Source organism: Phaseolus vulgaris, chromosome 5 (genome assembly GCF_000499845.2).
Source record: "Phaseolus vulgaris cultivar G19833 chromosome 5, P. vulgaris v2.0, whole genome shotgun sequence".
Taxonomy (NCBI): Eukaryota; Viridiplantae; Streptophyta; class Magnoliopsida; order Fabales; family Fabaceae; genus Phaseolus; species Phaseolus vulgaris.
Genome location: NC_023755.2, coordinates 2,367,277 through 2,394,934, shown reverse-complemented (window position 1 = coordinate 2,394,934; position 27,658 = coordinate 2,367,277). Strand labels below are relative to the sequence as shown.

Below are 27,658 nucleotides of genomic sequence, written 5' to 3'. Positions count from 1 at the left end.
ACCACTACCCAAAACAATCACCCTTTCTCAATGCCACTATCCAAAAATTCACAATATTTCTTTTATATACTGCCTTATTCCGTATTGTCACATATTTCAACTCATACTTAAATAATTAAGATTATATAATTACGTATAATTTGATAATTAGAAAAATGATAGTTTTATAACAATGCTTTTTTAAGATGAAAGCATTCGTAAAATTTGCATAAAAAGAATGGAAACTCAGGTTGTGTTCCAATTCACCCATATAATGAGATCTCCATATATGTTCATGAACAGGTAGGTGAATAAGATAAAAGGTCTTAGAACTTGTAACATACCCTTTTACCAAGAACAAGAATCTCAATCTCAGAGCTTGTGACTTGTTCCAATGAGCATGTTAGGCCTGAGAGACCTAGTTCTCATAGCTCAAACCCCTTCCCTGCACCAGCACCACCACCACCACCACCACCAGCACCAAGGCCAACAACAACCCATCTCAGAGAACCAAACTCCCAACCTTCCTCTGCCTTCTTCAGCCGCTCTCAGTGTTGGCTTTGGCATTTTCCCTCTCCTCACTGCCACACCCTGTGTGCCACACCCCCACCAAACCAATGAGATTCAAGAGTGTGGCGGCGGCGGCGGCGGTGCCGCCACCACCACCAACTACTGGAACCTCAAGATGTGCCCAGAAGTGAATCCTCCGAAGAAGGGTGTGATGAACATGGATGATGATGAGGATGAAGACGATGAGAGACATCATCAGCATAAGGGAGTGATGGAGAGTGAGGAAAACGGGATTTATGGACCTGACTTCAGGGTGTGTCAAGATTGCGGCAACAGGGCCAAAAAAGATTGCATCTTTAGAAGATGCAGAACTTGCTGTAAGGGACGTGGATACGACTGCAACACTCACGTGAAGAGCACATGGATCCCCTCAATCCGCCGCCGGGAGCGGGACATGGTGGTGGCTTCCGCCGCTGGTGGTGGCAGTAAGAGGCCAAGAGCTATAGTGGGGTCATCCCAAAATGCCACTGCCACTTCTCACAGTTCCAACTCCAATGCCACAACACCCAAAAGCTTAGCAACAATCTCTTCTCACCAAGGTGCTTTCACTTTCACTTTCAGTTTCTCATTCTTTTTCATGTTCTTCACTAGTTGTTAATTTCTTCTATAGTTGTTTATTTTTTATACATTATTTGATGTCACAACACAACTTGAATGCTATAATTTTTGTGGTTTTTGGAACAAATTGGATGTGAGTTGTTGGTTTTATTTGATGTGATTGATGAATTGAAGTTTAAGATGAAATTGAGGCATTGTGTTGGAATTGCAGATGGGAGGTTGAAAGAGAGTTTACCAGGGCATGTTCGTGCACCTGCAGTGTTCAAGTGTCACAGAGTCTCTGCCATTGGGAATGGTGAAGATGAGTTTGCGTACTTGGCAACGGTGCAGATCAGTGGCCATGTGTTCAAGGGGTTTCTGTATGACCATGGAGTTGATGGCAAAATTGGAAATGCAGTTCCTTGTGTTTCGGAACTGCAACTGGGAAACAATTGCAGTGGTAAGAACAGAGAATGTTCTTCTGCAATTGGACTTCCAAATAACACTGCATACCCTGCTTCTGCCACCTCAACATTTCTCAACAGGTACCACTTTAATTCAAACTCAATGTTTCATAATTCTGCACCAGATTATGCTCATAATATCTATATTATAACTAAAAACAGTTTTTTTTTAAATAGATAGTTTTAAATTGATGTTTTTAAACTTGGAAATATGATAGATTTTCTTGAAAATCTTACACTGATACATCACATCTGAGTGGAAGTTACACAGAAAATGCCTGAAAATGCTTAGTTACACATTGGTACACTTTTTTTTTCCTTTTTATGTCTTTTACTTTGAGATAAAAAGGGAAAGATAAAATAAATAAAAAATTCATATGAATACCATTATTGAGAACAGAAGAAAAGGAGATAGAAATTTACACTGAAAGGGTAGAAGAAGACTTTGCAACTGGGTTACAATATTTCATCAGAAATATGCAAGTGAAACTTTGAGTGAGACATTTATTATTGGGTGAGATAAAGAAATTATAAAAATATATTAGATTTTATTTTATATCATAAAATTAACACTTCACAAATACCTTTACCCATGTAATATAAGTATATCGGATACATTATTTAAGAGAGTGTCCGACCTTCTTAACGATGAAAGAGAGAGGGAATTTTGGAAATGTGAGTTTGGAAAAAGAAAAGGAAAGTAGAAAAAAGCAGTTATGGTGCAGTTCTCAATGTCCATTATGTTATGTTGCATTTCCACGTTGCCATTTTTGTTGCATTTCCACCGCCGGATCAAAACTTCCATGCTTCACCACTTATATATATAATAATAATAATAATAATGTTTTTATTTCTTTTTCTTCGGATTTACTATTATACGCCTATTTATTTTTAAAAAGGAAATTAGTTAATGAAATATTTTAATCTAGCAAAAAGAAATTAGTGTTAACAAATGAAATCTTTGTGATACTTTTTCTTAATCTAGAATAATTATTCAAAGTACAATTTTATTAGTGAGTACTAACAACATTCAAACGTTCTTTATGGCAATAACAGGTGATGGATCAGTTTCATGAAAGGAAAGAAGTTGATTTTGCAAATTTTCTGGGAAAAACTGATCAAGTATGCTAAAGTGGTCTTAAAAATTGTGTAAATTTCTCTTCCAAAAGTGTTTATATTCATGAACAAAGCTTGAGGGCCACTGTTAAGTTTGGTGTAGCAGATTAGGGACATTGATGTTGAGGGATTTTATGTCCAATGGTTAATTCAAGTTAAGTTTTCTTTTTCTTCATTTTACTATCAAATATTTCAATTATTGTAAATTTTACTTATCAATTACATTTTTTACAGAATAATTAAGTGTCACATATAAATAAAATAAAATAACTAAAACAACAAAGTTTTGTCAATTTTTGAAAAGTAACATTGATATTGTAAAAATTGAAACTTTGATGTAAAATAAGTTTAAGTGGTGAAAATCATGAAAAGAGGAAAATTAAGTAATAACATTAACCATTAAGTCAAAATTTAAACGATCAGTTAAAAAGTCACTTTTCACACTAGAAGAAAATCATGAAATAGAAATCAATTTGTAGAAACCAAAATAATTAGTTGCAATAATAATTAAATTAGAGATCATTTTAGAAATTAGAAAGAAATTTGGATTCTAAATTAGTTTCTATTATTTTCTATTATTGTTAAATAGTTTCTAAATTGGTATCTAATTAGCAACCAAGGTTTTTGCTACCAAAATTTAGAAACTAAATAATTGGTAGTTAAAACCTTTGTTGCTAATTAGATACCAATTTAGAAACTACTTAACAATAATAGAAACTAATTTAGAAACAAATTTTTTTTTTAGTTTCTAAAATGGTCTCTATTTTAGTTCCTATTGTAACTAATTATTTTGGTCTCTAAAAATTGGTTTCTATTTCATGATTTTCTTGTAGTGATTGTAGGAAAAAAATATGATTACTATTTTTTAGTATCTACAATTAAATGCATTCATTATAAAACTATTTTAAAAAACAATAAGTTCAATCATTTTGAAGATATTGATTTTAATTATGTTATATTGTTAAATTTTTAAATGAATTAATGTCATTAGAAGTTAAATTGAACAAATTCTCTTTGCACATTCGTATCTCCTATACATCTTTATATATTTTTTTAATTCCAATAATATCATTTTGAATATGATGGAAAGTGTGATGTCTTATTTTTCATTTTTTAAGTGGTTGTGGTTTCCTCGGATGACTGGTAGTGGATGGTATGAACATCAGTTGTTGAAGTAAGTTTTCTAATGTTTTTACTTGTGGTGGTTGTATTTTTCATTCCCTTATTTTTTTTATTTTTTGGAAAATCACAAAATTCAGAAAAAAAAATAGTCACGTGTAAAAATTGAGTACAAAATTAAAAATATTTTTACACTGGAAACATCGAATACAACTAATTTTTTCGTTAATCCTCGAAGTGTTGCGGCTGAAAGGAAGGTATAATGAAGATATAGAAGTGGAGGAAGAGTTTTGACTTAAATTTAAGCCTCTATTAGTGCAATAAAATTTGTCTATCATTATTATTTTTTTCCAAAAGCCTCATTTGTGGACCAAAAATGCATATAGAAAAGAATAATGTTGAATCTCGTGAACCATTTTTGCTGATTCATTTTTCAATAGGAAAAAAGGCATTGATTAACACTAAACAACATTTGATCTACACTACAGTATACATTTGTTGTCCATATACATAAAGTAAAACTAGGTATGAGTATCATTTGTGATTGTTAGAACTTTGTCATTTCCTTTGTAACTAACTATACATTGATGTGCACCTGATGCAAGATGAAGTTTTAGCATCAAAACCTCATCTTCAAGTGTCATCTACAAAAACTCTGAAGATGAAATCACGAAAGCGTTTTGAGTATTGCCTTGGATCAACAGCAGAGATTGAAGTTGGATCATACTGAAATGATTTGTAAGCATGTTCAAGCTTTTTACTGATATCATAGTCTTGCAATATGTCTATGATACCAAAAAAGATTATGATGTCATAAAACTCCCCAGTTGCTTCTCCAACCAGCTGAGGAGTCTCACTACTACTTTTTCTCACTGTCATTTCAGCCCTCGCTGGCATATTCACTCCTAATTGAATCCACCTGAAACATATAACACAATGTAAATAAAAAACCACTTAACTTTCTAGAAGTGCTTATGAAGAACTTTCTCCAAACAGGTCCACATGGTAAGACTAACATTTACACACTGATATAAGGGAAGATTAAAGGGGTGAAATGTATCCAAAAAATGTCTCACTGATCTTTGAGATAAATTGACTGCATCTTGAATTGGTAAAAAGTTCAGTGACTGAAAACTAATGCTTGGTCTAGTTGATTATGTGATTGTTTCAGGCAAAACTAAAGTTGCTAAAAGATTGAAACTTCTGCAAAGATGAAGTTATTGACTATATACCGGCTAGGATCTACAAAAAGGTTATCTACATCCACTCCAGAAAGACGGGGCATTCCATCTTCTAAGCCAGTTGGGGTGTAGCAACCAGCTGAACTGATACAACTAGGTGTAACAGCTCCAGCAGCTGTTGTTTCCTTGAAGTGAACACCCACCAACATACTGTAATCCATAATCCTCTCATGCTCAAGAAAGTCACAGTCCCTATCCACTTGCCTGCATAACAGCATATTGAGAAATATAACCAACTTCCAAATAGTCCATAACATCAATGTCAAGACACAGAAGCCACATTCTAGTTCATCAATCATATCATACAATATTGTAGAATGTAGACAATCATTAACCAGCTTATGCAACCTCATCACTGAATGTTTCATATCTGTTAGATTGCTGGTGTGAAGCTTGTATCTTTCAACTGAAGTTATAATTTACTTTATTGTCATAGCAGCTAATAAAACATGCTTTAATGAAACAAATACTAGCATAGGCAGTGTCCAATATGTTAGGACAATGTACTTGACACGCAAAAAAATTATTTTATTCTAAAAAATGTTTGTTTTTTACTATTAGAGTGTCAAAGAAACTTTATTCAACATGCTACACCAAGAAAAAAAGCAGGGAATTTTCACCTGCAGAATTCTTGGAACCAAGACTTCTGTAACCGGAATATAAAGTTTAGGTCAAGGTCCTTGAGTGTTGTTGTAGGCTCTATTTCTGATTCGGGTTTATCAGTAGTGCGACCAAAGGTTGAACCTTTTAGATCAAAGCATCTGTGGATGGCATACTGAGAACAGAATAGGTTTCCCATGATGACAAAGCGAACCTGAAATGGTTGGAAGTGTAATTAGTTAGTATTAAAAGCTTTTAATACCAAAACACAACTTATACACACCTCTGTACTAGTGTACTACCTTCTTCTGTGCAGTCCCTGTTAGTTTAACACAGTGGAGCCCAAAGAACTTGGTAACTAGAGTGTTCTCAAAAGCCCGAACATGTTTGTAATAAGCAGGAAGCATTCTCAGAAAAACCTGCAATCATGTAACAAACATAGGATTACACAATCACTCAGTGTATATATATAACCTTTATAGGGAAAACATTAATTGACAAGCATCATGCCAAAGTGGAGTAATACATAGTACACACATCTATGACAAACTTATAATTTTCTTGACATAGTAACTGTTGTTCTTTTGTATTGCATAGATCTACTGTACCACTGGACTTACAACTCATATTACGTGTGAAACTATTTGTTGGAGATCACACATCAACTAGAATAACAACATTTCACAGGTACAAATCTCATTTTATAAGCCGCTTTTAAAGTTCACTTTTTAACCAACTAAAAAGGAGCTCACTTTCACTTCAGCTTTCTTCATGGTCTTTATCATGTAACGATCATCGTTTGTCAAATAGAAAAAGCTTCCACTTTTCCCAGGGGACGAGAGCTCGCGAAGGGCATCATCACCACATATTGAAATCATGTAATCAGCTGGGTCAACTTTGAACAATTTTCTGAGAGCCCTAGAAATATAAATGCAATCAGAGTTTGAATATAATTATAGACTATTTGTTTATGCAAGATTAAGAAACAATTATAATAGCAACCATGAAATGAACATGGTATTTCCTGACCCCCTTTGTTCTTCCTAGAGAGATGTCAAAAAGGTTTTTCTTTCCAGTGGCACTTTCTAGAGAAATAAAACCCTTCCTCCGAGCATGTCAGTTACCTCTTTGTGCCTCAAAAGGAAGGTTATAAATTTTCAAGGGCACTCTCAACAAGTTAGCACATAGCAGATTCTGTTACAAAACATGGTTCACCTAATCAAGACCAAAGTTTGCTGAAATGAAAAACAAGATTACAAAGGCCATGGTGTCTACCTGAACACTACTGGGCAGTAGTCTTTCCATCTAAATTCACAAGTCGGGTGAGGTGGTGTGTGCTTGGATCCTTCCGGTGGAAATCTTGTCCATACTTTTTCTTTGGGATCAAAGGCAGAAGACTTCAAATCAAGCGATGGAGTTGGAGCAGGTCTTCCAACAGAATGTCTGTGCTATGGCACAAGAAGTTAACAATGGAGTAGCAAAAATTAGAAGGAAATTTTATTTGTTAAAATGCCATGTACATCATTACACCATTCTACCTAAGACATCATTTAACTCAACTAATGTTCACATTTTAGCAAATACATTTGTCATTGAAAGAAAAAAGAAGATAAAAATCTACTTTGTTAAATAGATGACAGAAGAAAAGGCTCAGCCACAGATATGAAAGTGAAAATAAAAATATGATCAGTACCTGATACCTAGTTGCAGATTCAACATAAGCTCATAATTCTTGTGCCCTTTGGATATGGTCACTCCTTGTCTCTTGGGATTCTTTACTCTTAACCTCGGCAAACTGCTTCGACTCGAAAGGCAATGGATATCCATGGCACTGAATCCAGATTTCCTACCTAAATCAAAACCATCATTCCCATCATTACAACTGTAACTACTCATCCTTCCATCCTCTGAAGTCCACCTTGGTCTCCCACTCCCATCAGTTCTCTTCTTAAGCAGTGGCCTATTATCCTCCTCTCCACCACACCCACTCAATGTCTTCTGTGAAGGGTAAATTGCCACATTCTCACAAGGAAAAATCTGGCAATCATTCAGCTCCACAGTGTACAGATTCTGAGGATCCCAATCCATAGGACTATCAGAAGAACTAGAAGGATAATAAGTCCCATTCTGCTCCTCAGGATCTTGACTCCAATCCCCAACATAGAAACTTCCATCACTCCACCTGAATGTGCCATTCCCCTTAGGCAACCCCTCCTCCCAACTCCCATCATACCTATTCCCATTGTCCCACATCATTGTCCCATTCCCACATAACACCCCTTTCTTCCACTGCCCAATGTACTGGTTCCCGTTATTCCACTGGTACCTTCCTTGCCCATTCTGCAACCCCTTCTTCCACTCCCCATCATAGAAATCTCCATTGGGGTAGCTCTCAGTCCCTTGTCCATGCTTCAAGTTCATCACCCAAGACCCCTTATATGTGTCCCCGGAAGAACCAATATAAGTGCCTTTCCCATTCATGTAACCACTCTTGAATTCACCCTCATAGGTTGCACCACTTGGCCAACTAAACCTCCCCTTTCCCATGGTGCTTCCTGTGATCCATTCACCAACATACATGCACCCATCTGTCCACAGGTATTTTCCTTGGCCATGGGGGAAACTGTCCAGCCATTGGCCAGTGTAGAAGTCACCATTGGGGAGAATCTTCTCAACCTGACACAAAGCTGACTCATCGTCATCCACATGGGCCACAGACATTTGTGTGAAGGTGCTGTTTGCCCTTTTCTTCGTACTCGATTTGCGAACTCTTGCTTCCCAGGCTTTGTTGATCTCTCTGCTCATTCTCTTTAAGGTATCCACTTTGATAAACCCTCGCCCCACACCCCCACCTTTATTCCCCTTCATCCATCAATGCCAACAACACAAATGCCCCTCAATCAACAACAACATCTTTAAAGAATGCAATGTGGCAGAAAACATTTCTGCACCAACCCCAGAACAGAATAACAGAATGGAAGGAATCATTGAAAAAAAAAACAAGACAGAAAAAAAGAAACTTTTGTGCTTTCGGCTCTGTATTATTTGTGTGATCGTGTAAAATGGGTTGTCTTCAGATTTTGAAAGAAACAACAATGTTGTTGCATTGACGAGGAAATCAAAAGAGTCATTGGAAGACTGGTTTTTTTTCTTACTTGCTTTTGTGCAATTTCTCTTTCTCTTTCTCTTTTTTCTTCTTCTTTTTTTCCTTGTTTTGTTTGATTTTTTGACTGTTGATTTGGAGTTTGACCAAAGGGATTCAACTCATGGTTCAGTGGGTTGCGATTAAGGCTCCGAAAGGTATTAGGGAACCGAACAATTAGAAGGAAGCAGAGGAATGGTGGTGGCAGATATGCCATTTTTGTTTGGTCCTAATTATAGTGTTTTTTTGTTTTGATCGCAGATATGTTTCTTGTCTTAAGCCGTTAGTTTGTTAGATTGAGAATGGCTATTGGTTTTGGAATTTGTGTGAGTTCTTCATCTTCAAGCCAACAACAACCCAGTCACATGCATCATCAATAAGTATTTCTCATTAATTGGGTGGCAAAGTGTAATGGGAAAATATTCATTAAAAAATAAATCATTAAATACCCCAAATTTAAGCAAATTCTTTTATTTATTAATTGTGTTATCAATATCATATAAACATAATATAAGTTTAACCACTTCAAATGTTACATTATATTATAATAACAATAAATAATAATATATTTTTATCTTCTTTAAAGTCTTTAATAATAAACATTAAAGTCTAACACAATCCAGAGAGACATTAGAGGAAACAAATCAGATGTTAGAATATAATTCGTACATAAAAAAATTGTGACTAAGACAAATAATTACAAACTTGTTGAAAAATATGTAAAAATTAATCGTTTGAACTAATTAAGGTGTTTCATTTAAGCATTAAAACATGGTAAGACTATCAACCTCTTAACTAATCATTTGATAAAAATTAAATAAGACAAATCGATGAATGACTAGATGAGATGACAAACACTACTAGAGAATTATTAAATAAAAAACAATTTTAGAGACTACAAATAATTAGTTGTTATATTCACTAAATTAGAAATTGTTTTAGAGACTAAAAAAATTATTAGTTTTTATCATTGATAAATAGTTTCTAAATTGGTATCTAATTAGCTACCAAGGTTTTAACTACCAATTATTTAGAATCTAAATTTGGTATGAAATCCTAGAAGAACACATTAAATTGAAGGTGTTTCTATTTTCTTTGCAAGACAAAACAAAACGGGTTATACTACCTTCCACCAGGATTAGCCACAAGTTGGGAGAACTTGAAGAGAATGTTTCTGAAGAAATTTTTCCATGTGTTTAGAGTGACTATGATTCAGGAGGAGAAATGTGAGATAAGATACTTGGACATAGAGAAGTGTATGAGTACTGGAAAAGATTCAAAAGGCTTTATGCAAGTTGCCCACACCACCAAATTCATAAGCAATTGTTCGTCGAGTACTTTTATGAAGGACTAACAACAATGGACAGACAAATGATAAATGTTGTTAGTAGAGGAGCTTTGGTAGATAAGACTCCAACTACAATTAGATAATTATTTAAGAATATGGCTTCAAACAATAGAAATATTAGAAGGTATAAACCAATATATTTTGTTTGATCGCTCGAATGAGACTATTACTTGAATGATATTTTTTTATATTGTTTTTCATAATTTTTGTATCTATATGATAAGTTGTGTATAATTACTACAATTTATTTGTCTTTGTCTTCTTATAGAATATTGTGTTTCCTTTTTAAGCACGAGTTATATAAAAAATAGAATGTTTTCTTTTATTTAACTCGTTGTAAGCGTTTGAATTTTTTTTTTATCAATTCTTTCTCCTACTTAGATCTTTTATAGTTGTTCTTGAAATTATTAGACTTTTTGGGTAGAAAGTTTAAGTCTCGTGGGTGATATTTAAATGTTTAGCTCAATTTTAGTGGTGCATCTTATCTAATATAATTAATTTAAAAGGTAGGAGTTATCATGTTTACGAAATTTTGTTAATAATTTGCAATAAATCGATTGAACTATTAGATATTTTGTTTCAAGATTAACATTGTATGAATATAAATAAAATGTATTTTTTTTCAACACATCAATATTTAGTTATATTTATAATCAAAATTTTAAAAATAAGTAAATAGGTAATTTGGATCTTAACAATAAATAGATAGATTGTTTTTATAAAAGAAAAGGCACTAAATTTGTTGTGATTATCCATAACTTCCCACAATCCAATTAATTCAATCAAAAGTGCAATTTGATTGTGCTAATTTTCTACACGTTTAATGAATCCAACAAAAAAGATGAAGAATGAATTGAATAAACTAGAATCTAAAAACTAGTATGGTAGTGGACTAACAAAAAGATGAAGAATGAATTGAATAAAATAGAAGAGAGAAGAATCATTGGTTCATCATGAGTGTAAACTCATGAAAGTTGAGGAGGCCATCACCATTCAAATCAAAGTGGTGAATCATAGCTGTGCATTGGTGGATGGATTTGGATTCTCCTAACCTAGAAAGCATCATTTGCAAGCTTTTGGGAGTTATAAACCCTAACATTTCACAGTCATTGTACATCTCAAAAGCCTCTCCCAAATCCCTCAACTTCTCTTCTTCTCCTGCTGCTTCCATCACCTTCACCAAATCCTCCAAACTCAAAAACCCATCACCATCACAATCCAATTCCTCCATCAACAACTCAACTTCTTTCATCCCTAACTCACCACCCATCATCCCCAGCTTCTTCCTAAGCTCCCATGGAGAAATCTTGCCATCACCATCTTCATCAAAACACTTAAGAACACGCTCAAAATCTGTGTTAACCATCCTTTTTGTTGCTCTTCTCACTTGTTTGTTTTTCTCTTTCTCAAAAGTTCTCTTTGTATAGAGGATGAGAGAAAGAGAAAGAATCAATTCTGATTTTTCCAATACACTTGTATATATTTCCTGTGAAATGGTTATGCAGGAGATGATGTGATTATAGTAAGTGGGGGGTGATGTTTATATGTTGGATTGGGATCTGAAGACAGAAATAGGAAGGAGAAAGGAAAAGGGTTTAACGCGCCCAAAAAACAGCATCATAGGAGAATACGATGCCAAAGGAATAACGAATGCTTAACCAATTTAATAAGAAACGTGTTTCTTCCGCTTTATTACCGCACAAGTATATAAATACAAAACAAGGTCAAATACTAACCGTTTTTGAAAAATTCTATTTAGAATAACCAACAATAATTAATAATATTTATAATATACAATGTAAAACTAAAATAAATAAATAAAAACATTTTTATTAGGATTAAAATAAATAAATAAATACAATATCTTATTTATAGGACTTTAATAAAATAAAGCAAAACATATTGTAATTTTCATTTTATTTCAAAAACTCGGTGTTTGCTTACTTTGAGGAGTAATTACATTAGAAAGATTGTCATCAGTTTACGAGTTGTTTCTTCTTCATAAATATGAAGAAAATTATATATTTGACTTGTTTCTTCTTCATGAAAATATGAAGAAATTAATGTTTTGAAGTTGTATGTCTTTCAATTATTATAAATTTTACAATTTTGATAATAATGAAATGTCATTTGTTGATGAGAAAGTAATTTTATTTTTATGAGTTATTATTTTCACACATGTAAAACCGCATAGTTCATGTTAGGTTTTATTTTTTTTTAAACTTGACCAATTTCATAAGTGTTTTTAAGACAGTCTATCAACTTATTTTGTTAATTCTATTTTTAAAAATTAAAAAAAATGATATTGATAAACTGATTTACAAATATTTTTTAAGTAAAAGAAAAATTATTTCATATATTGTTATATATTATAAATTATAATAATAAAAATACTTAAAAGAACATGTCTAGTTAATTAATATTATGTAGTAGTAGAACTTTTAAGTGATTTTCAAATTTTGAGGGACTGAAAATAGAAAAACTTAAATCAAAACTCTTCGGAGAAAAACATATATTTAATGAAATTTGTCACGTAACCAGCAAATATTGCCGTCATACATTGTTGTCACAAGAAAAGCAAAACAAGAGTTTCAGAAAGACAACCAATTTTTGTAATTTTATTTTTGGACGGTTTGACACCGTATACAATAAAAATTCCCTTAATAACTCAATAAAATAATATTTTAATTATATTTACTTAAAAAATATTATTATATTATTATAAAAAAATTGTTATGTACATTACTTTTATGATTTTTTGACACGCATATATCTTACACTCCAATAAATATTAATATTTTAATTATTTATAATTTTTTTAATTTTAACATTTTACATTTTGATTATATTTTTATTAAAAAAATTAAATATTTTGAATTACAAATATTAATATTCTATCTTGAAATAAACTTTATTTTCTAAGTAACATCAGTGTAGAGAATTTTATATTCTACTAGTTAAAAATTATTTTAGACATGAATTTATTAGCAGATTTGATGACAAAATTGACTTTTTATTACACGTCTTTGAATAAATTGTATTAAGTATTAGGTAAGCATTGATTCCTCTCCTTCACAGCAATCTCGTGTAACGCTGTTTAGGGTTGGGCGCGTAAACCCTCTTTCCTTTCTCCTTCCTTCCCTTTCTATCTTCACCTTTCCATTGCTCTACCAATATATATAAATATCCCATTCTTACAACATCCTATACACCATTACCTCCACCATTTTTTTTAATATATTGCTTCGACACGTGTCTGCTTTGAAAATCGGTGTTGTTTCACGATTTTGTGATATCTTTATCATTATCTCCACCATCAAACACCTACATAATCACATAATCTTCTGCATAACCATTTCACAGGTGTTGTGTTGTGCCAATATATATATGAGGATGGTTAACACAGATTTTGAACGTGTTCTTAAGCATTTTGATGAAGATGGGGATGGGAAGATTTCCCCATGGGAGCTTAGGAAGAAGCTGGGGATGATGGGTGGTGAGTTAGGGTTGAAAGAAGTTGAGTTGTTGATGGAGGAATTGGATTGTGATGGTGATGGGTTTCTGAGTTTGGAGGATTTGGTGAAGGTGATGGAAGCAGCAGGAGAAGAAGAGAAGTTGAGGGATTTGGGAGAGGCTTTTGAGATGTACAATGACTGTGAAATGTTAGGGTTTATAACTCCCAAAAGCTTGCAAATGATGCTTTCTAGGTTAGGAGAATCCAAATCCATCCACCAATGCACAGCTATGATTCACCACTTTGATTTGAATGGTGATGGCCTCCTCAACTTTCATGAGTTTGCACTCATGATGAACCAATGATTCTTCTTTCTTCTATTTTATTCAATTTGTTCTTCATCTCTTTGTACATACTTTTTTAGACATTGGATTCATTGTTAAGACATTGATTTGTTGAGCTTCCTATGATGTTTCAGTTTCTCACACTTATCAGCTTTGTCCCATTTGTTGTCTTTGAACCCAAAGCTTCTGCACAATACATGGTAGTTGGTGTTTAGATGAGACTTACTGGTAAAATTGAAATAAATAGATGATACACAGTCTTATTATTAAGAGAAGAAAAACTTCTTGTGTTTTTTTAAGAATAAATTAAAAGGATAAGACAATTTAATTAAAAATAAATAAGAAAAATATAAAACAAATTATAATTTGGGAAAACTAAAACAAGTAACTAATGATCTACTACATGGTTTTGTAATCAAAGTTAAGAAGGGAAAATATTTCTTTGACACCATATACAACAAAAACACGTACACTTGACCCTATATTATAATATTTAAAATTAAAAAATAAATTCAATATGGTTAAAATATTGTTTTATTGGTTTGTGAAGTGTTTTTTTTTACTGTTTGTGTTGTTAACCTATCACCACCCTAACACAATATGTTAGTATATCGGTCGGGACCATATGATCGATTTGAAGTCTAGTATCTGGTCAAAACCGATCGATACCATTACACTCAATAAGAGGATATACAAGACTAATCAAAGATCAAACATTAAGTAGTACATTTTTAATCATAGATTAAACCCCTAATCAATGTCACTAATAAAGGGCTCACGATAATTATATAAATAAACACAAATTTTAAGAATCAAGCATGTCATAATCTAGTACTAAATACATTGAGTGTCGTGTGCTGAAATTTTACTTGAGCGTCAGAATGCCTTTTACATATACCATCCGAACTCGAAGTTCAAAAACATTTAGTTCATGATAGATTATCAACTGATTTGTAATTGGTGAGATTAACATTTAGATTTTGAAATAAAATAAAAAAGGGTAATTGAATGTCCAGGTCTTTAAAGAGATAATCTTACATGAAGGTAAAATCTACCTTTTGTCCATGTTTGATCTTAGAGGAATATGCACTAACTTCCCAATAAGGTTACTCAAAACCTAAAACAGTTATTTTAGCAAACTTGTCTTTTTCTTTTCCTAATTAGTTTCATTTTATATTATTAAATTTATAAATTGACAAATGGATTAGGTTTATTTTCATTCCTAATCACAAGTATAGCTCACGTCAAACAAAATGGAAAAAATAATTAATTGTGAACACCATGCAAGTTAGACCTTGAATATTGATTCCAAAGGATCACTATTCTTTCATTGTTAGTTTGTTAATTCAAACATAATTCATAACCATGCAATTCAAAAGATCTTATTCCCTTTTATCACTTATTAGTTTCAATTCACTTATTTTAGAATAAAATGCTTATTAGGATCAGATTTGTTCACTCTTGAACAATCATTATTTCAATTACCAATCCATAGATTCAGAGGAACACCCAAAAACTCAATTTCCCTGTTTTCAGGCATCACCAAAATATAACTGAATCATCCTATAGTGTTCTAAAACTAAAAGGCCAGATTCTTCCTACACCCAATATTTTTAAACCTGCACCAAACACAATTTTAAAATTTTGAAAATACCTTTATTTCTGGAAATAAAAATCCGTAAACAAAATCAAAAGCTCATTCTAGATAAGGAAATCCACAATATGAAAAATTCGTTCTGGAAAAAAAATCCGGAAACATATTCCAGAAAAGGAGGTCTGACATGTATTTTTATATGTACCCATTTCTTAAGGGCATTTTCGTCTTTTCAAGTAGAATTGGGTACAATGATATGGTGCAGGAAGCAATTGCCTTCTAAAATGGACACAAGTTGGGCCAAAGTGTTTCTAAAGCCCAATCAGCTTGAGCCTAAAACATGTTTCTTCCTTCACCTCTATAACTTCTCCTGGCACCACACGTAGGTTAGACGAAAAGCTTTTGTCCTTAAAAAAATACATTTCGTATTTTAAAATTTATTTTTTCTATTTATATTTCTTGGATTCTACAATTCACATTTTTAAAAAAAATAATTATATTATGATCTGAAAATATTTTTAGATTCTATAATCTAATCTAGAAGGTAAAAATTTCTTCTAAATTCTATAATCCAGTGTTTTCTGAATCACTCATTCAGAAATAAAATATATCAATAAAATAAAGGATATTTTTATATTTGAAAAATTATAGAATGCCACAAAAAGTTTTCAAAGTGCCTAAAGAAACAGTAAAAAGAATCTCCAGCTGCACCATTAGATGCTTCAGTTTAATAAGTCACCTATGAATAGTAATGGTAAAAACACATACGGGTTTAATTGAATAAACTTTTTCCCAAAAATTTAGGATAGAAAAAATAAAATAAAACAAATTTTACAAATTAAGATTAATTTATACATAAACTTTGTCAAAACCATTTCCTATGATTTTTTTTCTAAATTCTGGTTTTTAATTTACATATAAATTAATTTTTATTTATATAAATTTTTATTTTATAGTTTTAAAAATTCCTTTTAAGTAAGTTTTTTCCAAACTAATATATATTTATTTAAATATACTTCTCCTTAAATTCATAAAAGAGAAAAATAAAAAAACTAAATGATTTTTTTATAAGGTAAAACTAGTTTATATATAACTTAAAAATAAGAATTTAGATATATATGTTATTTTCTTATAGATAATGTATGCTATATTATAAATCCTAATTTTGGTTTATAAAAAAAATTGAGTATTGATGATGTGTGAGATTGATTATGATGTGATGAGTAGAGTTTGGTACTTGTGCGGCACGCTTCCACATTGCTTGTGATTTGGTAAACAAATAAGGGTGCCCCTCATCTACATGGTGCCAATTTTTTATATTTAATGTCTTGAAACCTTTTTCTTTTTCTTTTTTTTTTCATTTTTTAGTTGTTTTGTTTATAAAAAATAATTATGTTCCTGAAAATTAATATAATTGTATCTTTTAATATATATATATATATATATCTATATATTCAATAATTTGTGTTTTAAAAATTATTTTTAAAATAAACTATAATATTATGATATATTAATTATTAATTAACAAAATCTCGACACTTAAGATAAAAAGAAAGCATCTAACTCAATTAGTTTAACAAATGTTATCACATTCTCTTTCAAATTAACTATATAACTTTCAAATTATGTCGATTATAATATTCTCTCATATCTTAAGATATTATGGAAAATACTTTTTCATAATTTTTAACTGTTTTAGGAATTGTGTATTTTGACTACTAGATATTTAATAAATCGAACTCCATCACCTATTTTGTGTAGGAAGACATCATATGAAGTCTTATATGGTACGATGCCTCAACTTGGACATTTGTGTGTTTGGATGTTTATGTTATGTGCATAAATGAATAAAGGGGATAAATTTTCTAGTTGCAACCATAAATGTGTTTTCTTGATTATTTTTATTGAAAAAAACGTGACGAGTTTATGATCTTGAATCTAAAGTATACTTAATTTTAAGAGATGTTTGGTTATATGGGAATTTTTTTCCTTATCTTACTAATGATCAACAAAACCCACTTTATGAGCACATTAATTCTACATTATGTTCTACAACAAGTGTATATGAGAATCAAGAACAAAGCAATGCTCCAAAGTCACATGCAAAAAAAATATTGTTCCTCATGTTGGCAATGAGATCAATAAGACAAGTGGCACAAATGAAAATCTGTAAGAAAAATCATCAACCTTTGACTCTCGTATGCCCATTTTCTTAACATAGCAACAAGACATGACAATAACCATGAAAATATACATGAAATGTTGTAAATGAGGAATCTCTAGGTCATGACAGATGCACTAAGATACCTACCACTCATCTAAAAGATTTTGTAGTCAACATTATATGCAAATTACACCTCTCAAAAAGTTCATATTGCTCATCACAATTCTTAGGTACACCTTATCCTATAGCTCATTATGTAAACTAGAATATTTTTTTTGCACAATATAGGCATATCTTGGTAGCCATTACTACAATAATTGAACCTTAAACATTCGTTGAGGCTAATATCATACTTAAAATCAAGTATGTTGTCTTCAAAAGTCTCTATAAGGTTTAAAACAACGTCCTAGATGTTGGTTTGCTAAATTGATCAAAATCTTGGAACAATATGGATTCAAGCAATCTCTTTCTGATTATTCCTTTTTTACTCTATAACAATTCATTACAACTCAATGTCCTAGTCTATAGTGGTGAAATGATTATTTCAGGAAATGTCATACTTGTCTTTAAACAATACTTATGCACCTACTTTCGCATGAAGGATCTTGGTCTTTTGAACTATTTTTGGACATTAAAGTAGCTTGAAACTCTTTCTCAAAAAAAATATATTCTTAACATCATTTATGAAGTTGACATGCTTGGAGTTAAACCTTTTTTTTTTATCTCTATCTAAATCATCTTCTTCCATTGGCTAATGGACCGTCACTCTCCAACCCAAAATGTTATCCTCAACTAGTGATACATTTGATTTATTTATCTTTTCCTATTTTGTGCACGTGCTTGCACAATTCATACAAAATCCACATCAAGAACATTAACAAGTAGTTCTTTGTGTTAGTTGTTATTTGAAGGGTAATCTAGGCCAAGAAATTTCGTTTCATGCTAATTGTAATATTCTTCTATGACTGGTGTGACTGATTGGGCAAGTTGTCCTTTAACTAGACGCTCACTTACAACCTAGTTTGTACTTCTTGGTAATTCCCTCATCTTTTGGAAAACCAAGAAAAACGACATTGTCTCTCGCTCTTCTGTTGAAGCTGAGTATCTATCCATGACTATCACAATTTGTGAACTAAAATGGCTAAAAGCTAGACTCTTGTCTCTAAGAGTTGATTGTTGGCATCCTATGAAACTCCAATGCAATAGCCAAACAACTATTCATATTATTGCTAATCTTGTCTTTCATGAATAGATTAAACACATTGAATTTGATTGTCATTTTTATACAAAATGAATTTCTCATAAGCAACATTACTACTAAATATGTGTCCACTCATGTTCAACATGATATAATATTCTTTCATATCTTCTAATATTATGAGAATATTTTTCTGTCATATGTTTTAATATAATTGTGTAATTAATTACAAATTAAGATAGTGATATTTAGAAGGGGCATAAAGATAATAAAATGTTCTTTGGTGTATATATTTATACTAATTTTCTCAATCAACACATGTTAATTAATCTCTTATCTATTCTTATTACAAACTCTCAAGTCCTAACTACCAATAAATTAGAACCTTACATTTCCTATTTACCCTTGTTAAACCCCTCAAGCTTTTCACTTTAAAATATTAACAAGACTCACAAGAAATTCTTTACCGAGAAAAACTAAAATGCTTTTTCTATTTTCTATTTTTGGAGGGAGGGCTACTATGACATGCCTGTTTATTTTTAGCCTTAAAATATTTACACTTTGTACAAATAAAAAAGTAGGGAGGTAAAGAAGTAACAGGAAAAAAGTAAAATAGATAGAAATAAAGAAAATATAATAAAAAATGGGTTATTTAATTGGAAAAAGAAAAGATTTTCTTTGTATTTATTTATGTAAGCATTGGATTACTAATATTTTTTTTATATAAGTAGTGAATTTTTTTACAATTTTGGTGATACCCTTTTAATAATTCATACTAATACCATAAATACATTCTGTAATTTTTTTCTAATAATTCAAAAAATTAATAATAACTCTTTTACTCTTTTTTTTGATATAAGAGTATTTAATACTTTAATGTTATTGAAAATGGTTTATTTAATACTTTCCCTGTTTCATGAGTGACAATTTTGTTTCCCTTTAACTAGTCCCACCAAAGATAATAATTTTCTAAAGGTATTTAATTTCCATAAAAATCTAAAAAATTGCAACTTTCCCATTCCCATTAGTGAAAGTTTCTTTTTCTTAAGCCCCACCAAAAATAATTCTGTCATTCCTATTTTTCTTTGAAATAAATAATATAAATATAAATTTAATATTTTCATTTTATATAAATATAAACCTTGTTACTCTTTCCTACCATGAGATACTTTGTTATAAGATTTGACTATATGCATATGCATTTCCACATAAAGGTCATGGAATCACTTACAATAATTGCAGATGATTTATTCTCCAAGATTAAGAGAGACTTATGTTCAAACTCTTTCAATTTTCTTTTTCTGGTTAATGACTTCTTTAGTGTATCATGTACTAATTAAAGCTTAGGAAGAAAAAGTAGCATTTAACAGTGCCTTTGTGCTCACAGGTTAACCAGTAATAGGATTAAAAGGGCCTTTTTTTTCAAAGGTTATGATTGCACCTACTTTTAGCCCCAGAGAAAAGGAAGTTGATTAATTTGGTCTAAGTTAAAACTGCACTTTTATCCAAGACAGTCAAAATTCATGAAGTTTGGTAACCAGTGAAGTAATTTGTTGTCTTGTGAAATTGTTGTAGTTTATTGTTGAATTCAAATTCTGTCATTTTGGATGGCATGGATTCAAACTAAAAGTGTAATATATACTGAAGATATTGGTTTTTCTGAATGAGGTAAACCAGGATGCACATGACTATATCTCAAACTTTTCTCAAGTGCCAAGCACAGTGATGAACTCACATGTGACACTGCCAATGGCATAGATTCCCTTGGTCCTGATGTCTATTAACTTGTATAATAGAACAATGTCCCCAAGGTGGTTCCTTCAAAGCTGAGCTTGATGGCACTAGGGTCTTTATCAAGGGATTTGAAAGTGAAGTGAAGAAAATGACCATAAATCTCTTCCACAAATTAAATGTTCCATGTTCTTAAACTTCACTGATCAGATCAAGATCACACTACAAATATTTAATCTTTATTGCTTATGAAACAACCATGTCAGTTGTCCACTTAGTGGGTGTCTGTATGTGGTTATGAGTGTAACCTCTCACAATTTTCATTCATGGTACCGACAGAGCAAATCAATTTTTTGGTATGATTAACTCCCATTTTCTGGGGGTCCTACACGGCAAATAATAGTGCAGCTTTATATTTAAATAACTATAACTTTTCTCAATCAGCACTAAGCAATGATAATTAAGAATCTCTTACACTTTTCTTGAACAAATCAGCTTCTGGGGTCTAATCATTTTGGCACTACTTCATCAGATTTGATTCATTTTACCTGCATGGACCTAGTTTTCACTTAGCTTTTCTTTTGTTTAAACAAATACCATAATGCATATATGACTCCATTAATATATATAGTATATTCCTGCACATACTACAGAATATGTCAGTTGGGATGGGAACAACTTTGTTCACAATAAAAGACTGAAGTTTATAGCACAGACAGTGAAATTGACCTTGTAAGATTTCATTCTACATAGCTGGAACAATTTGGTGAAGAGGGAAACCTATTGTAAAGGTTCCAAGCTGAATGTATGAATTTCTTGGAGTATAATGATTTGTAATAATGATGCAGCATAGCAAATATAATGCCTGGCTATAACTGTGTGGTGGAGTCAAGGAATAAGATAAGAAAAAAAATGCAACACCACCCGTGAAAAGGTAAATCCAACTATGGAAGAAAAGGGACAAGAATTCAGCTGAAATCACGGTTTCTGGTTTGGTGCTATGCTTGCTTTGTCTCTTTTGCAAGAAAATTAATTACCTGATCTATGTAGTTTCTTCCAAGTCTTCAAAGCAATTCTCTTGCAGTTAAAATTTGAGGAGAAATCAATAATGGATATTCTGAAAAAGTGTTCCAAGTCCAATCTATATATAGTGCATTATGGTACTTCCACGCCCCCACATTTGCACCATCCTTTCTTGCCTTAACAACCAAAGAACACTTCACTTTGGTTTGTGAAAGAGAACACTTTATCTCAACCCATAACTTTTCAATTATGCTTGGCTTTGCTAGTTTTACATTCTAGAACAGTAGCATCCCTGCAAAATCACACTATTATTAACCATTTATCTGTCATAGCTACTTGATTTGTCCCAAATCCATGAACCCAAATAATTCTGCATCATTGCAAACTGTTCTAACCAAAAAAAAACTTCATATCTAGATCCAACCTACCCTTTATAAGTGAGTTGTTAAAAAAGTTTGTTTAGTTGAAAAATTTGGAGTATATAGTGGAAGGTGTAATTTCCAAATTGAAATTGTGACAGAGGAAATAGCAGAGTAGGCTACAGAAGCAAATGGAGTACAGACTGTTACCTCCCACTTACTTCTAAATAACTCTACTTGTCACCCCCACAATCTTAATACCACTAAGTGTAGTGACCCATACCCCTTCCTCACTACAAACCCCAAAAAAATCTCTTTTTCCCTAAAAATACTAAAAAATAAAAAGTTCATTTTTTTTTTCATTTTTACTATATAAAGGACTCAAATGAAAGCACCAAAACCACACCAGCAAATCAATAGCCATGAAAACAACACTCTCACTCTCTCCTTTATTCCTGTTCCTACTCTTCTCCCTAGTCCAAGGGCTGAACCCCAAATGTGACACCCAAGACCATGGCTCAACCCTGCAAGTTTTCCATGTATTCAGCCCTTGTTCCCCATTTAGGCCATCAAAGGCACTTTCATGGGAAGAGAGTGTCCTACAACTGCAGGCCAAGGACCAATCCAGGATGCAGTTTCTGGCTAGCTTGGTGGCTGGGAGGTCAGTTGTTCCCATTGCCTCTGGCAGACAGATTATTCAGAGCCCAACTTACATTGTAAGAGCCAAAATAGGTACCCCACCACAAACCTTGCTCTTGGCCATGGATACTAGCAATGATGCTGCTTGGATTCCTTGCACTGCCTGTGAGGGCTGCACATCAACCTTGTTTGCTCCTGAAAAGTCCACCACATTCAAGAATGTTAGCTGTGGTGCTCCTGAATGCAAACAGGTTAGCCACATTTCTGAATCTTATCATTTTTTTCTTTACTAAACTACACTGACATTTACAAAGTCTTTTAGATTCTGCATGATTTTGTTATTTTGCTTTTCTAAAACTCCATAGCTATATTGCTTATAAAATCATGACAGTCTAATGTTTTTTATATAATAATCCAAAGGGTTAATGCAAGTGTAAATAACACACAAAGGCATAAACCAGTTTAATAGGTTAAAGTTGCTATTCCTATTTAAAATGTAGCATTCATGCTAGAACTATCAGATGCAACCAGAAGAGAAAAGACAAACACAACATGCCAAGATCTAAATCCATTTTACATTATTTTTCTTGTGATGACTGAATAGCTTCTAACTATTGGTATTAGTTATTTGTTTCACTGTTCTTCCATCAACTTAAAATATAATAGAAAAGAAAATGTTGAAGAGATGTTCAAAAAAACAGAAACAGAGTTTAGAAATCATTAAAAACTTAGAAAGAATCAAAGAAGACACTCACTTTATTAAAATTGTTTATTAATTATTATTACTTATCACATCATGTAATGTTTATATTTTTCTTAATCTTTCTGTCACTTTGTGTCTTAGTGGTGTCCCATACATTTTTTTTTCCTAAGAAACATGTGACTTCTTTTCCCACCAGAATAGAGTACAGCACATAGAAAATTGTGATAATCGATAAAAACATTATAGTTTGGAGGGCCAAGATTGATTTTTTGTGATTAGTCTTTTTCATTTTCTTGAATTGGAAGGAGAAAGAGAGTCCAATGATTCTCTTAGTTATCATCATCACATAGAAACATGCATTCCCTTGTCCCTTAGCTTGTGGGGTTGACTTACTGTGCCTTTTTTCCATCCAAAAATTCCAATTTTTTTGAAAACTATGTGCAATTCTGCAGTCTTTGCCACCCTGACAAGGATGGAAGGGTTCACGAGACTTGTTTTTTTATGCTAAACCAACCTCTTTCTAAGGCTCTTTTCTGTCTTTCAAATTGTACCTTCTTATGGTGTTAATTGTTTAGTAATATCTTGGTTTGATGCTGTACTGTTTTTAAATAATTAAAAAATCTTAGTGCAAAATATAAGGAATGTAAGTAAGATTTGATCCTTGAACTTTGTATATCTTGATCAGATGATGTATTATTTTAAATAATTAAAACAATTTAGTGTAAAATATAAGGGATGTAACCTGTATTGCACAGACACTCATCTATATATTATATAATTATGAATTATATAAATTGACAATAAAGATTTATGTGCACAAATAAGTTCTAGATTATGTTTTAGAGTAGAAAGATATTTTTCATGAATGCTTCACAATGATTTGTTTCTTATTTTTATAATTATAATATCAATTTATACAATAAAGTTTGAATTTTGAAAAAAAATATTTTTCCTTTTTAAAATTGTGTTAGAACCTATTAGAATTGTCAGAAATTTAACAAATACTTTTTGAATTGGACACTTCACGAATACGTGTCCTACAGGTGTCATACAAGTGTCGGTGTCCAATACGAGTATCAGACACCGACACGTCATTTAAGAGGATTGTCCGAGCTTCATAGAATGTATTTGATGTTTGAACTTTGTATATAAAAAAAAAACTCACTAAGGTCATTTTCATTGTTGTAAAGAATAAATAAATTTTTATTTTTACGATCCCAAGTTTTAAATTTTATAAATCTAAATTATAATAAACATTCTTTTTTATTAAAAAAATAAACTTTAATCATAATTCAATTTTATAAATTTTCAGGTGCCTAACCCTAGTTGTGGAAGCAGCTCCTGCAGCTTCAACTTGACTTATGGTGGCTCCACCATTGGTGCTAACCTGGTTCAAGACACGGTTACTCTTGCCACTGACCCTATTCCAGCCTACACCTTCGGCTGTGTTGCAAAGACCACTGGGCCCAGTACACCACCACAGGGGCTGTTGGGCTTGGGCCGAGGCCCATTATCCTTGCTCTCTCAGACCCAGAACCTCTATCAGTCCACTTTCTCTTACTGCTTGCCCAGCTTCAAATCACTCAACTTTTCTGGGTCACTCAGACTTGGGCCTGTGGCCCAGCCCATTAGGATCAAGTACACCCCTCTTCTCAAGAATCCTAGAAGATCTTCACTCTATTATGTCAACTTGGTTGCAATTAGGGTTGGCCGGAGAGTTGTCGATATTCCTCCGGAGGCCTTGGGGTTCAATCCGGCCACCGGAGCCGGCACCATCTTTGATTCCGGTAATGCCTTCTCTCATTCAACCAAAATGAAATAATACAAAACATACTTTAAATACAACATAGTGTTTACTTTTAAGTAACATGAAGTTTGAAGATGGTCATGTTTTTTTTACCAAAGTAAACTCATTTTCACTTTAAAATTTTTGTTAAATCTGATTTTTGTTTCTCACAAAAAAATTGAATATAGTCCTTTAGCTTAGAAAATATATTTTTAGTTCATAAATACTAAAATGTTTTTTTTTTCAAATCAATTTTAGTTTAGTTTCTAAATGATAAATTTAAAAGATTAGATGTTTTTCTAAACATCGAGAAGCTAAAGTAGTTTTATTTTCAGATATGAGAAACTAAAATAAGATTCATTCTAAATTTTAAAGATTAAAAACATAATTAAACATTAAAAATATCATGATGTTTGTGAAAAAGGAAACTAATTAATAAAGGAAACAATAAATAAAAAGTCTTTCAAAAATGAATAATATTTTTTTGAAAAACAATTTAGTGATGGAAAAAGCATATAAGATGATTATAACTCGCATCACTTGTTGTAATTTCTAGTTGAAAAATTATAATTTGAGAAATGCGATGAGTTTAAAAATAAATTTATAATAAATTTGAAAATAAATTATATAAAATAATAATATTGGAAGTTGTAATGTAGTTGTATAAAAAATATAGGTTGTGATAAACGTTATCCTTTGTTGTTGCAGGCACGGTGTTCACTCGGCTAGTTGCGCCGGCATATGTGGCGGTCCGGGATGAATTCCGGCGACGAGTAGGGGGAAAGGCGAACCTAACGGTGACATCCCTAGGAGGGTTTGATACATGCTACACAGTGCCAATAGTTGCACCGACCATAACCTTCATCTTCTCAGGCATGAATGTAACCCTGCCACAGGACAACATTCTGATACACAGTTCTGCGGGAAGCACGACATGCTTGGCCATGGCTTCAGCTCCTGATAACGTTAACTCAGTGCTGAACGTCATAGCCAACATGCAACAACAAAACCACCGTGTGCTCTTCGACGTCCCCAACTCAAGGCTTGGTGTTGCTCGTGAACTTTGCACCAAATAAAAACAACCTATTTTTATTTCATCGTCTCACTTTGCAAAGTCTTTTGGGTGATCATGCTATTTCTTCTACGAAGTTTGGTTCTAGAGTATGCTAATAAGGCTTGCATTGCTAGCTATCTAACTTTATAGTGCAAGATTTTGAGCTACTAATATATATATGTTTATGTCTATGGAATTGAATTTGTGCTTAAAAGTTTGTTGCTATTTGTTATAGCTATTTCATGGTGTATGTCACGGGTTTATATATTGTAGTTCTTTTGTCCTTTTTATTCAAGTTCATTGAATTTATGAGATTTCAATTTCAATATTTTCGTATGTAAGGAGAATAGCTAATATGTATCTATCACTAGACTATAATGAAAGAGAATGCAAGAACAACAAAAGGTAAAACAAAAACAAAAAATGAATGAATAATCAGACAAAATATTTACTTGTTCAATTGAAATCCAGTGTACCACGAACGAAAATTTACTAAAAAATTAGTAAGAAAGAAAATGAGATTTCAACATAAAGTCTAGTTCACTAGGAAACTCTCAACTAAGTTGAAGATAATCGTTGACTACAAAGTTTTATTTATACAAATAAAACTATCTAACTAACTTTCGAAAAGATGCTTTAAACAATTGTAAAGTTAAGTGCACAGTGATTCAATTAGGAGATGGAAATATCAACTGAGGTTGGAAGTCAAATCGATGCAGCAAATGATCTAGTCAGAAGTTTTGGTCAAGATAGACGGTCTTATACCATCAAACGTTCAAACTCACAGATGGTCTACTGTCTCTAGGTGGTATAGGAACCTTTGAATATAGATTTTTACTGATTCAAATCTTCACAAATTTTCATCTTGCTTTGACACAAATCTTTTAAGTGATAAAACACTAATTACCTCTAAGCTCATTATAGGCTTAATCACTTATCAACCGAATTAGATCTTGGCAATGAAAGAACATGTTGACAAGCAAAACTTTTGTATTCATATTAGAGCGATTATGATCCATTGAGACCTTTGTCACTTTCACAAACCATCTAGAAATATCCTCTCTTACAAAATGCAGCTTCACATCAATATAATTCGTTCTCATGATAAACTTGGTTATTTGAAAGTTGTATAGCACTATTGTTGTGACAATATATTGTAAAAGCCTAGTCTTGCACCTTCAGCTCCTATCGTTAAGCCACAAAGCTTCTTTCACAATCTCTATAAAGGCAATATACTTTTCCTAAATGGTTGACAAAGTCATTACCTTATGTAGAATGGCCTTCCAACTGATAGTAGTACCACGTGGATTAAACACAATCAGTGAGAGATTTCCTAGTGTCCAAACACCAAACAAAGTCTGAGTCAACAAACCATTCTATTGGAACTTATCTGGTAGACTGTCTAGCTCCACCATAAACCAAGACTCTTTCAAATGACCCCTTAAAAATCCACTTAAGAGCTTGCCAATGTGCTCATCCATGGTTAGACATGA

The 27,658-nt window shown here is 32.1% G+C and overlaps 5 protein-coding genes across 5 annotated transcripts; 3 read left to right on the top strand and 2 right to left on the bottom strand.

The window, feature by feature from the left end:
- The first annotated feature begins 193 nt into the window (after positions 1 to 193).
- On the top strand, positions 194 to 2,841 carry LOC137834791 (protein LATERAL ROOT PRIMORDIUM 1-like). Its single transcript, XM_068642982.1, has 3 exons — positions 194 to 1,088; positions 1,319 to 1,631; positions 2,607 to 2,841. Exons 1-3 carry the CDS (start codon positions 374 to 376, stop codon positions 2,608 to 2,610), a joined length of 1,032 nt encoding a protein of 343 aa, XP_068499083.1. The 5' UTR covers positions 194 to 373; the 3' UTR covers positions 2,611 to 2,841.
- A 1,344-nt stretch (positions 2,842 to 4,185) lies between these two features.
- On the bottom strand, positions 4,186 to 8,731 carry LOC137834787 (phosphatidylinositol 4-phosphate 5-kinase 6-like). Its single transcript, XM_068642979.1, has 7 exons — positions 7,320 to 8,731; positions 6,902 to 7,069; positions 6,379 to 6,544; positions 5,929 to 6,045; positions 5,647 to 5,840; positions 5,018 to 5,230; positions 4,186 to 4,704 (listed from the first exon to the last, which is right to left on the bottom strand). The coding sequence occupies exons 1-7, from the start codon at positions 8,492 to 8,494 to the stop codon at positions 4,419 to 4,421; spliced, it is 2,319 nt and encodes a 772-aa protein (XP_068499080.1). The 5' UTR covers positions 8,495 to 8,731; the 3' UTR covers positions 4,186 to 4,418.
- A 2,114-nt stretch (positions 8,732 to 10,845) lies between these two features.
- LOC137834790 (putative calcium-binding protein CML19) lies at positions 10,846 to 11,640 on the bottom strand. Its single transcript, XM_068642981.1, has one exon. The coding sequence runs from the start codon at positions 11,480 to 11,482 to the stop codon at positions 11,057 to 11,059; it is 426 nt and encodes a 141-aa protein (XP_068499082.1). The 5' UTR covers positions 11,483 to 11,640; the 3' UTR covers positions 10,846 to 11,056.
- A 1,692-nt stretch (positions 11,641 to 13,332) lies between these two features.
- LOC137834788 (putative calcium-binding protein CML19) lies at positions 13,333 to 14,061 on the top strand. The gene has a single exon (XM_068642980.1). The coding sequence runs from the start codon at positions 13,504 to 13,506 to the stop codon at positions 13,933 to 13,935; it is 432 nt and encodes a 143-aa protein (XP_068499081.1). The 5' UTR covers positions 13,333 to 13,503; the 3' UTR covers positions 13,936 to 14,061.
- Positions 14,062 to 21,507: 7,446 nt separating this feature from the next.
- Positions 21,508 to 26,491, top strand: LOC137834786 (aspartyl protease AED3-like). The gene is made up of 3 exons (XM_068642978.1): positions 21,508 to 22,873; positions 24,638 to 25,112; positions 25,820 to 26,491. Exons 1-3 carry the CDS (start codon positions 22,406 to 22,408, stop codon positions 26,185 to 26,187), a joined length of 1,311 nt encoding a protein of 436 aa, XP_068499079.1. The 5' UTR covers positions 21,508 to 22,405; the 3' UTR covers positions 26,188 to 26,491.
- The last annotated feature ends 1,167 nt before the right edge of the window (positions 26,492 to 27,658 follow it).